Source organism: Myotis daubentonii, chromosome 2, assembly GCF_963259705.1.
Source record: "Myotis daubentonii chromosome 2, mMyoDau2.1, whole genome shotgun sequence".
NCBI lineage: Eukaryota > Metazoa > Chordata > Mammalia > Chiroptera > Vespertilionidae > Myotis > Myotis daubentonii.
In genome coordinates, this window is record NC_081841.1 from 14018962 (window position 1) to 14037312 (window position 18351).

General features: G+C 46.0%; 2 protein-coding genes across 2 annotated transcripts in view; one reads left to right on the plus strand and one right to left on the minus strand.

Annotated features, from left to right (window-relative positions):
• Nucleotides 1-6138: 6138 nt before the first annotated feature.
• On the minus strand, nt 6139-7584 carry LOC132227094 (RNA-binding motif protein, X chromosome-like). The gene has a single exon (XM_059681812.1). The coding sequence runs from the start codon at nt 7461-7463 to the stop codon at nt 6288-6290; it is 1176 nt and encodes a 391-aa protein (XP_059537795.1). The 5' UTR covers nt 7464-7584; the 3' UTR covers nt 6139-6287.
• A 2415-nt stretch (nt 7585-9999) lies between these two features.
• The window catches only part of GLT8D2 (glycosyltransferase 8 domain containing 2), a 28167-nt gene continuing 19815 nt past the window's right edge, over nt 10000-18351 (plus strand). The window contains exon 1 of the mRNA XM_059681816.1: nt 10000-10527. The gene's annotated coding sequence lies outside the window, so the exon portion shown is untranslated. The remainder of the gene's footprint in view (nt 10528-18351) is intronic.

An 18351-nucleotide genomic window follows, 5' to 3' on the forward strand; every position in this document is an offset into this window, starting at 1 on the left:
GTTTTTATTAATTTAATTTATTTTTTTTAGATAGAGAAAGAGAAACATCCATGCAAGAGAGAAACATCAACCAGTTGCTTCCTGAATGCACCCCAGCGGGGATCAAACCTGCAACCTGGGTATGTGCTCTGACCAGGAATCGAACCTTTCAGTGTATGCAGCGATGTTCCAACCAATTGAGCCACACCAGCCAGGAAATGTAGTTTTTATTTAGAACTAGAGGCCCAGTGCACAAAATTAGTGCATGGGCTGGGTCCCTAGGCCTGGCCAGCAATCAGGACCAATAGGGGCCTTCTGGTGCCGGCTGGGGCCTTCCTTCGTTCCGTGCCACCCCCAGGTGGTCAGCACACGTCTTAGTGCGCGATCGAACTCCTGGTCTCCCAGTCAAACTCCTGAGGGGACTTTGCATATTATATATATATATATATATATATATATATATATATATATATATATATAGCCATGTACTCAGGTAATATTCAAGTTTCTTGGTGGAGCAAAATCCTGGAGGATCAAGAAAAGATAGACTAAGGAGTACACATAGATTTACATGTATATTAAGGTTGAATATATATTTCTGTATTATAGATTATAAATTATATAGATAGTTATATGCTTTAAAAATAGAATATAAGCCCTAACTGATTTGGCTCAGTGGATAGAGCGTCAGCCTGCAGACTGAAGGGTCCCAGGTTCGATTCCAGTCAAGGGCACATGCCCCGGTTGCAGGCTCGATTCCCAGTAGGGGGTGTTCAGAAAGCAGCCAATCCATGACTCTCATCATTGATGTTTCTATCTCTCTCACCCTCTCCCTTCCTCTCTGAAATCAATAAAAAAAATATTTTTTAAAAAATAGAATAGAAAACAGAAAGCTCTTTTGGACAATACTGTTCTAGCCTTTTTAGATTACATTAGAGAAGGTACCTTCATCTCTCATCACTTTCTCTCCTTCACACCTGCTCCCCCATATCAAATACCCATCATCTACCTGGACTGATAATATAGCATAGAGGTCAAGATCATGGGGTTTAGAATCCAATAGGTGCAGCCTTTCATTAGCTTTTTGATCTGGGTCAAATTATTTATTGTCTTTGAGCCTCAGATTCTTTTTCTATATAATGGCTAGCATCTATTGCTTAGGGTTATTTAAAGATCAAATGAGAGAATAGATGTAAAACACAGGCAGCCCTTGCCTTGCATGGTGGTGCTGTTCTGTAAAAATGACCATGCAAGCTTAAACACTGCAAAAGGGTCTTCTCAATGAGAAAAATCACAATTGTTCGGTGACCTTTAAAATTTCTGTCAGAATGTTTAAAACTCTCCCTGTTGGCTTTAAATATCTAGGGAAATGAAAAGTTAGCTAACCTAATATTTATTTGCCATTCTGTAATTTAAAACATTAGAAACATGGAGAACAAGATGTTTTAATTTTGTATAAAACTTACCAAGAGGACCTTCTTATTACTGTACAGCGCGAGCAGCTTTTCTGTGCCTTGGCAAGTTGGCAAGTTGGCGTACTCCTTTCTAAATTTGGATCAGCTTCCCATATTTTATCCTTCACACTTTCAATGTCACAAAACACCTTGGAGAGTTCCTTCGGTGTGAATTTTTCGCTCACTCACTTTCTCTGCAACATCTGCCTCCTTTTCATCACCACCGCTTTCCTCGCTTACGTTCATAAATTCACTTTTACTAACTTTTCCTAGCTGCATATCTAGAGTTGAATAGTTATAGCTCACGGCCATTTACCTTGGATTTGGACTTCACTCCCACCGGGATCACTTTTTGTTTCTTTACTACACTTTTATCTTTATTGGTCAGTTCTCTCCGTTGCCCATATTTGTAAACATCACATGGGTTTATCGCTGGGTGTGAAGGACGCATTGCAACTACACGCTTTGCTGTCTGTACCTAAACTGAATAACAGATTCCAGTGACCAGTCACCAACAGCCACTGTGTCAAAGAAGTGACATGAGTGGCCACTGATTCTGATGTAGCTCTGTGATTTGCACAGTTGCTTTGAAAAGCTAGCCACAATGTTTGCAGTTATGGGATTACAGTTATTCTATGGCAGTGATGGCGAAACTATGACACGCGTGCCAGAGGTGACACGCGAACTCATTTTTTTGGTTGATTTTTCTTTGTTAAATGGCATTTAAATATATAAAATAAATATCAAAAATACAAGTCTTTGTTTTACTATGGTTGCAAATATCAAAAAATTTCTATATGTGACACGGCACCAGAGTTAAGTTAGGGTTTTTCAAAATGCTGACACGCCGAGCTCAAAAGGTTCGCCATCACTGTCCTATGGTGACAGATTTGAACTGCGTTGCTTGGGGGAGAGGGATGATGTTATTAAATTACACCGTGGTAACTGAAATTTGTGCTGTTGCCATGCAAACAAGCACAGTGCTGCACTTAAGCAATGCCTGGCAGGTAGGTAGCATTAGGGAAGTAGTAAATGGTTTTACTCCAGCAGCAGCATTTTCATTACATCATCACCGTTTCTACTCCTTCTTCTGAGCCACCGAGGTATCTGCCTCAGAGGGAGGGACTCATACTGGGAGGCAGCAGACAGTGCTGTGTTTTCGGCCAAGAGGATAAATTGCATGTCCGAGGGATACCTTAATTCAACTGAGGACTCGGGCCAAGGGTTTTTTGGCAGAGCTCTGAGGAGAGGTTCTGGGGAGTGCCAGCAGGTCGACTGGACTCCAGCAGCAGAGAGTCTGGGCAGGCACTGCTCCCAAGATGAAGGGAGCAGATGGTGTCTGAGAGGCCTGTTCACAGATCGCACGGCTCTGGCCACGGGTCTTGGCTGGAGCTGTGGCCAAGGCATGGAGGGGGCAGCAGGCAAGAGCAAGGCAGAATTCTGCCAGGGAGAGCCTGCACCAGTTACAAGAAAGGAAATTGGCACAAGAGCCAAGGAAGAAAAAAACGGTCATCTTGTGTGGGAGAGAACCCAGGTGCAAAGAGTAGGGTGCAGGAGCCATTGTGCAGGTCGGGGTAACAGGGGACCTAAGCTCCAGACAAGGAGATGACCCATCGTTGAGCTCCACCAGGCAAAAGAGGGAATTGGGGCTCCTATAGTTGTGCTTCCTGCCCCACGTGGGTGATCTTGGAGCCCAGACCTGGGAGACAGAGACAATGAGTAGAGGCTTGTCAGACCAACCCAGCCATTGAGTGAGTCACTGCTACTACAGAATACGCTCTCCTTTCCTCCCAGTCGCCTTTATCAGCTTTACTAAATTTTTATCGAAGGTTTATCTACACTCAGCAAGGCAGGCCCATTGGGTAAGAAGAAATGATGACCATTTGACTTTCAGCAGAAAAGAAACATGGAATACTAATGAGCCAGATATACAATATATTGACACCACAAATTTAAAATGCACATGAAATGCATCAAGGTCACACAGGACTGCATTCAGGCATAGGACTGAAACCTGACCAAAGTGACTTAGCACAGAGGGCTTCTTTTCCTCATTTAGCAAGATGTGTCCTAAGTAGTTAGTTCAGAGCTGCCGGGTGGCTCCTGATGCTACCAGCGACTCGGGCTCCTCCGTTGTCCTTGCTCTGCCCTCTTAACACGTGCAAGGCTGCTGGCCACCCTGTGCAAGGATATTTTCTGTTTGCTTATACAGATCAACCCTCCACACTTCAACCTGTTCAGTGCCCTGAGAGGCTGACAGAAGTGGATTACATCACTTGAGCTCCCTTGCCCTCTGACTTCCATTTGGGTTTGGCCAACGGGAGGCACCACCAAGAGGAGATTGTAAGGTTGGAGGAATTCGCCCCCTAGTCCCTTCTCTGTGGGTCAGCACAGACTGCCGCTACTGGGCTGCCCTGTTCATGCAGCCACTTCCTCGCAGTCCTGCTAACCACACCCTTCCCTCACCCTTCAGGGCCAGGGGCAGTGATGGCTCCCTGCATTTTCTAACCCCAGGCTACCGAACCAACTCTTAACCACATTTCCCTAAAACCTCCGACTACACACTTCAAATGGCCTTTCTTTTTTTTCTTTTTTCCAAAATCTCCACCACTAGCTTATTGGATTGAGCCATCTGTGTCCTGCCAGGCCCCTCGCTGACTCGACACTGCAGTCTCCATGCACAGCCACTGTGACCATATGCAGCCGCCCAGCGCGGACCTTGATCCTCAGAGCTGCAAGATGCTCCTCCACCTCCAGGCATCGAAGTTGGATTTCAGACAGGAAGAAAGGGCAAAAGGTACCACACGCTCTCTGCCAGGAAAATGTAGCTTTCTAGGAAGTCAGACAGCCGCTCTGCTTACAGACACTCTAGCTTAGGATGTCTGAGAAGACGACTATTGTTAACCCTCAACGGGCACCTTCTGCCCGAAAAGATAGCGTTTCTATTTGAAGGGAGGAAGCAGAGAAGGTTATTAAGTAGGCTACCAGCAGTGTTTGCAACATTGTATAACTGACTCACTTGGATTTTTGTTGTTGTTATTGTTCCAAGTATGTTACTGTTACATTTCATTTCCCTTGTTCATACCGTGGGTTTCTCCAGACAACAACAGTAATAACCTCCATGTATTGAGTCCTTGATGAGGGTTTTACATGCATGATGCCTTTTAACCCTACCAGGGTCCTATGAGGGGCCTATGAGGCTTCCCTACTTTATACTGTAGATGAGAAACTGAAGTGAGATTTTTAGTAACACACACACACACACACACACACACACACACACACCCACACACACATATATATATATGGCTTGAGCTAGCACCTAGGTCTGTCTGTCTCCAGAGCCCATGCTGGTAGCCACTGCACTTATACCCCGTGTCTCTCTCTGTCCTCATTTCTTCCCCAGGGAAGAATATGTACATACTGTGTAGAAATCTAGGTCATGGATAATACGCCTCTTGCATCCTCAGGACATTGCCCAGCAGAAATAAAGGAGAAAGAATCTAAGTTGGAGACGGCAGGGGGTCAGCAAGACAGTGTACGAGGATCAATGACCAGAGAGATTTGGGTCCACATAGAAGTTAATTTGAATAGCAAGCAGGATCTACGAAAACCACATAATTATTATTCCAATTCCAAGTCCTCCTCTTGAGTGCTTTGTTGTCCTCCTCTCTGAACCCACTTATTCAGGAGCTCTTACAGTGGGCCAGGCACCCTGGCAGGTGGATGAGAGATACACAGGAGAAAACACGGTCTTCGGAGGAAACAGGAATGTCCGGAGGTCGCTTGGAGTGTTGGAGAGACCGGCCTGCTGCTCCTGACAGCACACAATTCTGGAAGAGCGGTGGCAAGCCCGGGGCAAGGAAATGTTGATGCTATTTTTGCTCATGTGGGTGCAGTGCAGACTGGAACAAGAGTACTTAGTGCACAGTACCCTGTGCTGCCACTGCACCTTCTGACTTCCCACAGGGCCAATGTATAAAAATGCTTTTGCTGCAACTAGAGATACATATCTTACAACCATGCCTGTTAGCTAAAGCATTGACTAGAGTTGTGGTTTAAAACAGAGTCCAACTACACCATCCTGGCCTGTGTGGCTTGATTGGTGGGAGCATAGTCCTGTACACCAAAAAGTCCTGGGTTCTATTCCCACTGAGGGCACATGCCCAGGTTGCAGGTTTGATACCTGGTTGGGATACATATGGCAACCGATCGATGTTTCTCTCTCACATTAATGTTGGTCTCTCTCTCTCTCCCTTTCTCTTCCTCTCTCTCTAAAATCAATAAAAAGAGGATTTTTTTTTTTTTAAAAAGAGTACACCTTGCTGGCAGTCAAGAAAGAAGAGGACTAAAAAAGAATGTCAAGCCAGGTCCAAAGAAAAATGACACACTTGCTGGATTGTAGGAGGGCTTTGGGATGAGAATACAAAAGGGAACGCCACCAGGACAGACAATAATTCTATACAAGCAGTGACCTGATGCTGCAGAGAGACCTGGTGGGGTCCAACCCCAGCAGGTCCAGGGGTCCCCAAAGGTGTGGACGGAGTCGGTGAAGAAGGAATGACATGGAGACAGTGTTCAGGTGATCATCATAGCCAGGTTCTGTAGCCAGGTTCTCTAGCCATGTTCTCTCGCTAGGTTCTCCAGCCAGGTTCTGTCTTTTTTTTTTTTTTTCAAGCATGTTTTACTTTATTCCTCTCAAGAACATAAAAATTATGAAGGGGGAACTTAACAGGAAATTTAAAAAAATGTAACACAATTTTTCCTTTTAGTAGTCCTTGGGTAGTTATTACAGAATAGGTTCCACTTTCTGTTTGTTTCCTTGAACAGGGATTTTGGTCCAAAGTTTTGTTTTTAATATCTGCTTCTGCCTCCCCCTCTATCAGATCGGCTTCCTCCACGGCCACCACCCCTGGGTGCTCTGCGGCTTGAACTGCTGTAGGAATCACGTGGAGGAGGGTACCCCCTTTCCATAGAAGGGGGAAGCCCTCTTTCTTGTCTGCCAACCCAATCACGACCACTGGAGTAGAGGTCACTTCGGCTGCTTGAGTAACTGTCTCGACTTCCACCAAATCCGTCACGTGAGCTGCTGTAATCATCATAGCGACTGCTTCCACCATAAGATGGCGGGGGCCCTCGTGTAGGTGGAGCACTATGTGAGTTACCATAACTGTCATATGAATCCCTGTAGGAGCCACCGCTTGGATGATCTGAATAGTCATGATCATGACCATAGCCATCTCTATCTCTATAGCCTCTTGATGGATAGTCATCACGTGAACTGGAATGACCATAATCACAATAAGTATAATCTCTTGGTGGTGAAGCATAATCTCTTGTATCACGGGAGCTTGGGTAATCTCTACTTGAGTAGCTGTCTTTAGTAGAATGTCCGTCATCTCTTGGGGACAAATAAACATCTCTACGGGAAGGCAGGGGTTCCCTTCGAGGTGGGCCTCCATAACTATCTCTTCCTCGAGATGCAGGAGCTCTTCCTCCCATTCCACTGCTGCTGCGAACTGGTCCTGAAGGAGCAGATCTTTTAGCAGGAGGACCCCCACTTCTCAGTGGTGGTCCTCTTTTCACTGGAAGTGGTCCCCTGGAAGAATTCATGTTAAAATTCATGGAATAGCCACCGTCATCCATGTGCCCTCCACGTGAGGGAGGTCCCCTTATTCCTCCACTTCCTCCTCTTCCGCCTCTAAGACCCCTTGGAGGGCCTCTGCTTCTTGGAGGTGGAGGTGGTCCACGCCTACCAGTTTCAAATGATGGTTTGGTGGCTTGTTCTACCTTGATGGCTTTTCCATCTAAGGACTTTCCATTCATATCTTGGGCTGCATCCTTAGCATCTGTTGGGCTTTCAAAGGTGACAAAAGCAAATCCTCTCGATTTGTTGGTTTCACGATCTTTCATCAAGAGTACTTCCACTATCCGTCCATATTTGCCAAATACAGCTTCAAGGGTTTTCTCATTTGTTTCTGTATTGAGGCCACCAATGAGGAGCTTTTCTGGGCGATCAGCCTCAACCATGTTTCCCTCCTGATAAGAGTTGGAGGGGTGATGAAGGTTTCAAGCTCCTACGAGCTCGCTGACAGGGGCTTCCTAGCTGCTCAGCACAGGGAGCACCACTGGCTCCGAAGACAGAAGAGAGAACCTGCAGGAACTACTGCGCCATATGTTGGGGTCCAACCCCAGCAGGTCCAGGGGTTTCCAAAGGTGTGGATGGAGTCGGCGGAGAAGGAATGACACAGACAGAGCATTCAGTTGATCAGCAGCCTAGTCAGGTTCTCTAGCCAGGATCTCCAGCCAAGTTCTGTCCAGGTTCTGTCTTTTATTGTCTTGTTACATCTGTATTTATACCAGTTGATTTTAATCCTATCAATTTCTATTCCAAAGGTTAGGGCGTTTCTTATTTCCATTCCAGGGAGTAAAGATTATGTAGCTTAAGCATGATTGTTCGTAGTTAAAGTGATTAACTACCCGCCTGGCATTTAGTTAAGGGGTTTTATTCCCTCCCTAACTTCAGGGAAAAATCCCTACCTGGGGAAACAACCTTTTTCGGAGAGGTGACCTTGGTTAAAACACATAGCGCCAAGAAGGTGAGCAAACATATTAAGAACAGTATGCCATATACGCCAGGTCCCTTGAAGCATATGCTGTGCAGATGTTTCTTCCCTGCAGCAACCGTGTCAAGCAGCAAGGATGGACCGGCTTCCGGCAGAGACCAAGTGAAGAATGCAATCACTATGGATGCAATTGAACTCTAGGGTTGCTGTCAGAAACCCCAGTATCTGAAATATGCCTCAAGTAAGAAACAGTTGAGAAATGCTGAACAGGAATTCCAGTCCTGGATTCATGACTAATTTGCTTTGGGAACTTGGAGTTTAACTTGTTCAAAGCCTCAGTTTGCTCAGCTGCAAATTGGGGCAAAACACAGCTGTTCAACTTACTTGACAGGAATGTTGTGAGAATAAAGTAGAAGATATGAAAACACTTTGCCCTTTAAAAGTTCTCTACAAATTCAGGATATCCCCCCTCTTCAAGTTCAAGTCTGAAAAAACAACAACCCACGAAATCACTTTTCTTACAATTACTGTTCATTCAGTATAGTAGACACTAGCCACATTAGCTATTAATTCTTCTTAAAATGTGGCTAGTGCGATTGAGGAACTGAATTTTAAATTTTATTTAATTTTAATTCATTGAAAAAAAAAGATTCTGGATTCAGTCATTGGAAAACTTTTTTTTAAATGATTGGAACAACTTGGGTATGTGAATTTACTTTTATTATTTATTTATTTCACCACCATTTATCCCCTCTATCGTTTTTAAACTATGCATTTTATGAAATCAATTGTTTCCGTTGAGATTTAGTGTTTAAAGTTTAAACTTTAAACTGAGGAGTGCTGCAAGTGTAAAGTATACACCAGATTTAAATACCTAGTACCCCCAAAACATAAAATGCGTGGTTTATAATGTTTTCTATGGATTAGGAGTTGAAATACTATTTTGTACATATGGGGTTAAATGAAATGTATCGTTAAAATTAATTTTCCCTCTTTGTACGTTTCCTAAAGTGAGTACTAGAAAATTTAAAATTACAGTGTGACTTGCATCTAACTTCTCTCCAGCAGCACCACTGCAGAAGGAGGAGTGAGGGGTGGGTCCTCCTTTCCTTACAGGAACTATGGGGAGAGGCCATTGCAGAAACAGAGTCCTAAGGCCCACGATCCCAGGCAAACTGCTGGCACCATTTCCTGGGTTTCAGAGAATCAGAGACAGAAGCTCAGAACAGCACAGCACGGGGCGGGGTTGACTCCTTGCCTGATTCCTTTCCATGTTCAGGCACAAAACACACCCTCTTGGTACGTCTGTCGCGTATCGTTGCCTTGGTAGAATGAGACCACAATTGTTATCTGGGCTTTGATTTGGGGACAACAGCATTTTTGCATTACCTTTATTAGTATTTTTTTTATGCTGAATTTACTTCCAGGCCATAATTTTTTGTTTCTTCTGGGATATCTTTCACTTCTGTGCAACCTCCTCTCCCGGTTTAGGAACAATCTGCTGTTTTTCCATGAGGGGTCAATGTGGCAGCGAGAGCTCGTGTGTGGGTTAATCCGCCCGTGAGCTCGGTGTGTTCTGCGCTGCATGTTGGGAGCTATGTTCACCTGAATGTGCGCAACGACCAGACAGTCTACATCTAAACCCTTTAGGTCAGCTTTACTCTCTGCATTTTTTAAGCAAGTACAGCAAAAATGCAGCGTCCAGCCCCACTATTTGACCTGGGCACACCTACCAACTCCACCATTGGCACGGTGGAATGGCACACATGGCTTCTGTAAAGGGACATCCTTCAGATATTTGGTGGCTTTTCGAATAGGCATACCCTTGATGGCCTGGGCAGTTTCACGAGTGTTCTGAAAGTGAACACGAAGATTTGAGCCTCTTGATTGGCATGATTTTGTGGGGGTTTCTGGGTCAGAGGGAATAGAACCATTTTCAGAGGTCACCTCTGGCCGCTTTGGGAAGGAGGGGGGACAACAGCATTTTAATCACTAGATTTCAGGAGAAGCTGGTGCCTACAGAGATATTCTTAAAATCTCTATGAACTTTATTTTCCTCTTCTGCTGGACCCCACATGTGGTAGAAATTCACCCTCCGGGCATTTGCTTTCCCTTGGTCTCTCGTCTTTCCCTCCAGAGCAGCCCTGTTTTTGAAATGCACGCAGGCTCCCGGACTGGGATTCCAGGGAAGGCAGGCCCGTCCCAGCTGGCCTGCCAGCACATCTGGAAGTGGTTTCAGCGGCCGCCAGCGCACCGCCCGGATCCCCAGCTGCTTCGCCCAGGGGTGGAGACACCGGAGCTGCTGCAGAGTCAACGCAAGCAGAGGGAGGTGCGGGCCGGGGAGGAATACTGTCTTGGAAACATAACATTGGCCTTGGACTCTCCGGCCCCTGGGGTTTTCCAATGGGATCTCAGGAGCAGCAGCGGCAGTGAAGGGCAGCAGCCCGGGGCCAGCCGCTATCTGAACGCTCAGCCCTGCAGCTCTTCTGGACCCAGGAGCCCAAAGCCCTGCCCTCGCCAGTCACCAGGTAAACAGAAATTTACAAGCCGGGTGGCAGCCTTTCCGTTTCACCCTGCCCCAGTCTTTTATTTTGCTGTAGATGCAAGAAAGTAAATCAGAGGGAGATTGGCCCACACAAACTTTGCCTTCAGGAGCCCCAGCCAATGTTTGCAGCATTCCAACGGAACTTTTTTTTTTTTTTTTTTTTTTTTTTTGTATTTTGGGTGTTGTTGTTTTGGTGGGTTTTTTGTTTTTGTTTTTGTTTTTTTTGCCATTGTAGCAAATCCAGGACACTCAATGTGCAAGTTGCTCACAACCTGGACTGCTTTGCCTGACCCAGGTTTATCCCTACCCACCCAAAATGCTGTGATCTACTATTTCCATCGTATTTTAAACATGGAAATCAGTGGTTAGCCAGGACACAGATAAATGCTAGTCTAGCATTCAGTGCAGATACGGTTCTGAGCCACAAAAGATGTCATTGATCTGGACTCATGTTTTCAGAATCTGTCCCAGGAAGCTGTTCTGAGGTCCCCAACTCCCTGCCCCCACCGAAGGACTGGCAGTTGTGGAAATCTAAATGAAGCTCATTGTAAATACAGAGTCATGAACAGGACAAGAGCTGAGTCAGTGTTCAAGTGGAAAATGCTTTTGAACTTTCAAAAAATGTTTTCTTATATTCACTTTATGAGCAAGTGTAACATATTGGATAAACCTGATACATAACAAGAGAAGGGATACTTAATACAAGAAATGAGAGAGAGAGAGAGAGAGAGAGAGAGAGAGAGAGAGAGAGAGAGGGAGAGAGAGAGAGAGAACATGATGATATGTAAACATCTGGCTGTTTTGGTGGGGGTGGGGGGTGGGGAATCAGTACTCTAGCTGTTCGGCCGTGTGCAAAGCGACATTGGTTGGTTTGTTTTGTCTTTTCCTCCAAAGTGTTGGTGCTGCGTTTCTATACAGTATCCTGTCTGTGCTACGTAATGAAATTCCAGCGCTCTGTCTAATGCAGTTAGAAGCGGAGCAGTGCGGTGCAGTGGTGAGAACGTGGGCTCAGGGTTCAGACTCCCAGAGTCGAATCTATGCACTGCCACCTAGAAGCTTTATAATCTCTGACTCTGGGGGAGTTAACTTCTCTGTGACTGTTTCCTCATCTGTAAAATGGGACCCAAGGGCATCCTATGGTTCAAGAATCTGTAGAGTAGTGAGGAGGCCACAGGGAAGGTTAGCTTCTCTGGTGGTGCTGATGACCATGATGGTGATGATGATGACAAGCCACCACTCATCCTGCATTGGGCAGCAGCCATGCCTTTGATACATCCTTCTTTCTGGCCAAGTCATCCACATGTTCCTCCCATCCTCACGTGTCTCTCCGGGGCCTTCCTCCTCCCTCCAAACACCTCTTTGCGTTTGTCCCACTCTGGGTCTCTGGATTTCTCCTTTATTCTCCTGCTTTCCCTGCTGAGAGAAAGACATGCTCAGTAAGCCACAGCACTGAGAGTTTTCATTTCTAGTCCCCAGAGAGCATGATTCTAAAGACTTCCCTTAGTTCAGCATTTGCCCAGGGATGTTCAGAAGAAGACAGTCCCATGGGGAAAATGAGCTTTGTGAACCGTGTCACCCTCTCAGAAATCTCCAGGTATGATGGCATTTCAAAGGTCCTGAGAAGTCCCGCAGTAGAGGAATTTGCTGAAAGTCGTTTAATACAGGGTTCCAAGTTGCCCCCTGAATCATGCTTCACCATAACACCGATTAACATTTCTCGGAGCACTCTGCCTTAGCCTATTGGCCATGTCTGTTTTCATTTCGGCTTTTCTTATAGACATCCTACTTCATACCTTCCCTGGTGAATACCTGAGGGGATGGCCTGTTCTTCCTCCCCTGGTCAGGGACCTAAGATGGGTTACATGTGCCCTATTGATATCTAGAAAATCTGGCCAAAAGTGGAAAGCAGGGACCAGCCACCTTTTCCTGCCAAGGGCCAGTGGGCGATTTTACCGGCCATGTGGTCTCTGTTGCAACTGCTCAGATCTGCTGTTATAGTGTGACAACAGCCATAGACAACATGTCAAAGAATACGTCCAGCTATGTTCCCACAAAACTTTATCTACAAAAACCAGTGCTGGGCAGGATTGGGCCCAGGGGTGTGGTTGTTGGTAACTGATCTACAGCCGTTTTGTGAAAGAACGCCTCCTTCCCACACAGGACAGGGCAGGACGGGTTCTCCACATACTGAGGACTCCCTCCCCTGGCTCCCCTGTCCTGCAGCTTTTGGTGGGTCTTGAGTAAACCTTCCATGCTACAGTCAAGTGGGAAAAGGCCAGCGTGTTCTGTTGGAAGCCAGATTCCTGGGTCCTGATTTCTTCCTTCTTTCTCTCTCTTCAGGTGCACCCATGCTCTTGTCCTGTTCGTGAGTCTGTAACTTGGCAGGTTTCAGATGACGTGCTCTGTGAATCGCTTTTGTGCATGTGCACACTTTCAGGGTGCAAGTCTACGGAGCTAACTTAGATCCCAGAGCTTGTCAGTCGCTTGATGCATAATGGTAACAATCAGCAATGGAAAGTGTTGGCTTGGAGTAGCTATTGAGGTGGTGAAGAATGTGAACTCAGAGCCAGACCGCCTGCCTGTGAATCCCAGGCGTGCCACTCATTAGTTATGTCACCCTTGGCAAGTACCTTAGCCTTTCTGAACTTCAGTCTCCTCACTAGAAACCTGCGGATGACAGCCTATTAGGGTTGTTGTGTGTGAATCGATGGAAGGGGTGTTTTTTTTTTTTAATTTTTTTAAAAATATATTTTATTGAGTTTTTACAGAGAGGAAAGGAGAGAGATAGAGAGTTAGAAACATCGATGAGAGAGAAAGATCGACCAGCTGCCTCCTGCACACCCCCCACTGGGGATGTGCCCGCAACCAAGGTACATGCCCTTGACCGGAATCGAACCTGGGACCTTTCAGTCCGCAGGCCGACGCTCTATCCACTGAGCCAAACCGGTTTCGGCGGAAGGGATGTTTATAAAGGTGTCAGAACCATGCCTGGCATATAAAAACTACTAAGTGTTACCTCTTATTCTAGGTTATTTAACTGAATACGCAGTGCAGATCCATTATAGAGAGTGGGGGTTTTGTGAATTGCCCAAGATTACACAGCGAAGAAGTGGTACAGAACCAAGATTCAAAGGCAGCTCTGCCTGATGACAAAGCCCATGGTATTTCCACTCAGGTTCGTGGCCGGCCGGACTTAAGTCATTCAACAGTGCCTTTTAGGGTCTCCTCTTTCATGTTCCCTTTTGATCCCCCAGGTCCTTTCTAAGGCCTCCCTACCAGAACCCAGGACACACAGGATTAATCAATCACTTTAAAAAAAAAAAAAAAACAACAACTTTCTGAGTCTGCTGATAGCGTTGGATTCCATCTCAGTTTAGCAGCCCAAAAACCCTACCAACTGATCTGAGTTGGCATGTAGAATCAAACCCACTAGGAGCTCTGCTTTTTGAAACATTATTCTGAAGAGTTCTTCCCACTTTCGTCTTTTCTTCTAGGCCAGAGCTAATCCTTTTAGCCGCTGCCAGGTCTGAAAACATTCTTCCTAGATTTTTGTCACCAGCCCAAACTCTTTGGCATCTGGTAAAATAGCAGCCCATGCTAGGTCTTCAAGGGTTTTTTTTTTTAATTAATATATTTTTTATTGTTTTTTTTACAGAGAGGAAGGGAGAGGGATAGAGAGTTAGAAACATCGATGAGAGAGAAACATAGATCAGCTGCCTCCTGCACACCCCCTACTGGGGATGTGCCCGCAACCAAGGTACATGCCCTTGACTGGAATCGAACCCGGGGCCCTTGAGTCCGCAGGCCAATGCTCCATCCACTGAGCCACACCGGTGAGGGCAGTCTTCAAGTTTTTAGACTTAGTGGCCTCTTTCGGGTCCAGGCCAATGTCCTAAGCTCTCTTTTTCTTCCTAGTCACGGGCACTGGGACCTCGGCCTTCTGCCCTCCCCTCTTTGCAGCTGTCGCCGTCCCATGCCTGGCCGAGGGGGTTCCTCTGTCTAACGCTGGCTGCCGGGCGACTTCCCAGCTCTGCCTTTGTTGCTGTCTTGAAAACAAGCTTACAGGCTCTTTAATGCTCAAGGCTTGCCTACTTATTACTACAGGTAAACCAAAGCGCAGAAGCCATGTAGCCTAGAAAAGCTTTCAAAAGGGCAGGGGACACAGTTCTGGGCCTCCTTGTTGTGATGGTCAGAGGAAGGCTGATAAGAACATGAGAGCCCTCTGCGTTTCCTCCTGGATAAAGACCATCAGCAGTGCCCTTCTTCTGGCTTTCTTCCTTAGTGAAGGTGTGCTGACACCTTTCTTTCTACCTCTTTCCCGTTCTTCCTCTCTCCTGTTTCTCACTCCTTCATTCCACACACATTTTGAGGCACACAGAGGTGGGTAAGCCATAGTCCCTGTCCTCAGTCCTCTTGTGATCTGGGGAAAGAGGCTGGCACACTCATAATATTAGAACACAGTGTTCTGAGTGCAGGGATAGGGATAGGAGTGGAGATTAGGGGAGCACCCAGGCAGGGTAATCAGGAAGACTTCCTGAAGGAGGTGCTGCCTGAATTGAGACTTTAAGGCACAAGTAACAATTAACTGGGGAAAGAGGAGGGGAAAGGGCATTTGGGGCAGAGGGGACTGCACGAACCAAAGTCCAGAGGCATCAGCTTGGGTGTGGAGGACAGTGGAGGGCTGAAGACTACCCCTCAGACAGTTCGGTTTGGGCAGAAGGTGTAGCATGGAGGACCTGTGTGCATCTTAGAGTTCCAACCTTAACCCTCTGGTAGTGGGTTTCTGGTGAAGAGCTTTAGGCAGGAAAGGGACACTCAGCATTGTGTTTTAAATCATTCAGTAGATTTCTGCAAGACAACTGGCTTCTCTTCTGAAAAAAAAAAAAAAATATATATATATATATATATATATATATATATATATATATATATATATATGCCATAACAAAATAAAAAGGCAGTTTGGGTGAGGTGGGGTTGATCAAGAGTAAAAGATATGACAACCAAACTATAAAATATGGTATTGGAACAATGGGAGAACTTTAATAACACCTGCTTCCCAGATGTGATTAAATTCATGTCGTTTTCCTAGGTGTGATTGTGACATTATGGTTACTAGGGGAATGTCCTTGTTCTTAAGAGTTGCTTGCTGAAGTAATATTAGGAGCTGAAGTGTCATGATGTCATGATGACATATGTATGTATGGGGGAGGAGAGAAATAAAGCAAATACAAGTATAGCAGCCATGTTAGCAAATGATGAATCTGGTGCAGCGTGTACAGGAATTCATTCTTTCAACTTTCTCATAGACTTGAAATGTTTCAAGTGATAAGAAAAATTGAACAAAAAATTCAATGTACTCCAACCCGAACTGGTTTGGCTCAGCGGATAGAGCGTCGGCCTGTGGACTGAAAGGTCCCAGGTTCGATTCCGATCAAGGGCATGTACCTTGGTTGCAGGCACATCCCCAGTGGAGGGTGTGCAGGAGGTAGCTGATTGATGTTTCTCTCTTATCAATGTTTCTAAGTCTCTATCCCTCTCCCTTCCTTTCTGTAAAAAATCAATAAAATACATGTTTTTTAAAAAGAGGATGCTTGGAGGACACCAGAGGAGGAGCGTCTATGGGGAGGTGCTGTGGACACAGGGGGTTTGAGGTGCTTGTGCACCATACCTGAGGAGAGTCACTCATGCACCCCTTTTGTCTGTAAATAGTTTTTTACTTTTTAAAATTTTATTGATTTTTTACAGAGAGGAAGGGAGAGGGATAGAAAGTTAGAAACATTGATGAGAAAAACATCAATCAGCTGCCTCCTGCACACTCCCTACTGGGGATGTGCCTGCAACCAAGGTACATGCCCTTGACCGGAATCGAACCTGGGACCCTTCAGTCCATAGGCTGACGCTCTATCCACTGAGCCAAAAAGGTTAGGAATTATACTGCCAGGCACTTGTACTGGGCATATGACAATGAACAAAACAGACAAAATTCCCTGCCTTCATGGAGCCTGTAACCCATCATTGGGAGGGCGGACAATAAGCCAGTAGTAAAATGGGGAGCATGTTGGATAGTGGCGATTGCTGAGAAGTAATATATGCGTGTTGGGGTTAGGGGCTGCTGACTAGGAGTCTGAGGGAAGTGAAAGCGCGAGCCATGTGCATACCTGGGAGTAGTGTTCCAGGTGGATGGAACAGCATGTCAGGTGGAGGGAACAGCAAGTGTAAAGGCTCAGAGGCAGGAGAATGTCTGGCTAGGAGGCCAGTGGGATCATGTGAGGTTTTGTAGGCCAGTGTAGGACTTTTGCTGTTACTCTGAGAGAGACAGGGAGGCCTTGGTGTGGAGTCCCACAGGAAGTGTGGGAAGGAGGAGGGATCCGGTTGGTGGGCCTGCACCTCCCATGCACCCAGGCCTCTTCCCGTATAGGAATGAGTCCTAGGGTGCGTTTCCTCCCCTGGAACCGTGTTAACCCAGAGGATCCTCTCCCAGGCTCTGCCCCAGACATTCCAGTTTCTCTTGGCCCCTTATTTTCGTCCCCTGGCTGGTCCCTCCAGCTCTTGGCCCTGACTTCCTCCATCAGTTTTCTATCTCCTTCCGACTCTGATCCCTCTGCCAAATCCACATGATCTAGGAGCTGAAGACATTCCCGCAGCACCTACTTAATCTATTAAAATGCTTTTGACTGCAAGTATCAGAAACACCCATATATAGCCGCTTAAACAGCAAACACCACTGTCACAGATGCAATGACATGGTGAAGAGGGAGAGAAGGCATGCGGAATCTGTATACAACTCCATACTTTTTAAAAATTAAATAAACCCAGCTTTCTTTTTAAAGCACATACTTCTCAAGGACTTCGCTCTGCCTCACGTTCTAAAAGTGGCTTCGGTTTCCTCCAAGAATCTGCTGAGGAATTTCCCTCCTTGACTCACCACTGCTGTGCCTTGCAGTTCAGTGTGCCACCCTCAGTTTCCGGAAGCCTCCTCTTTTATCATAAAGAGATTTCAGAATTGGCAACCTGCTGGACAAGGGAGAGGTGGCCCTCCCTCTCCCTCCTCAGATGAGTCAACACTTATGATTTCTGTGATTCTGGCGTAATCTCAGTTAAAGTAACTGAGCACTCGGGGACTAGCAGACCAACCTTGCCTGGGGGCTGCACAACTTGATCTGCATGCAGTGACATCTGTTACCTCAACTCACCGGCTTCCTGAGGTTGCCAAAATAGTCTTTCAAGAGCTCCAGCACCTGTGGTTAAAGAACATAAGCTTTGAAGCCAGAGAGCCCTTCATCTCAAATCCCTGCTCTGCCATTTACTAGCTGTGTGATTTTGAGCAAGTCACTGAACCTCTCAGAGCCATAATTTCCTCATTTGAAACATGGGAATAGTAATATATCCACCGGAAAGGTGTTGTAAGAATTAAAGGTTAGGGGAGGGTGGGGGTAAAGGGGAGAGATCAACCAAAGGACTTGTATGCATGCATATAAGCCTAACCAAAGGACACAGACACCAGGGGGGTGAGGGCATGAGCGGGGTGGGAGGGGGTGGCAATGGGGGGATAAGGACACACATGCAATACCTTAATCAATAAAGAAGAAAAAAAAGAATTTAAGGAAGTATGTGCCTAGATGGTCAGTACAGAGCTGGGTACAAATGAAGCTTTCAATAAACGGTAGCCACTGTAGTCGTAGTATTTGGCCCCTGCAAACATGTCCCTATATGGGCACACCCTGCTGGCCACAGGGAATATATTTGTAAGGATTTTTAGTTGCAAGACACTGAACCTCATTTCAAAGCAGTTTAAAGAAAAAAG

Excerpts from the sequence above, each read along its gene's own strand:
- LOC132227094 (XM_059681812.1), bottom strand. The coding sequence starts at position 7,463 with ATGGTTGAGGCTGATCGCCCAGAAAAGCTCCTCATTGGTGGCCTCAAT.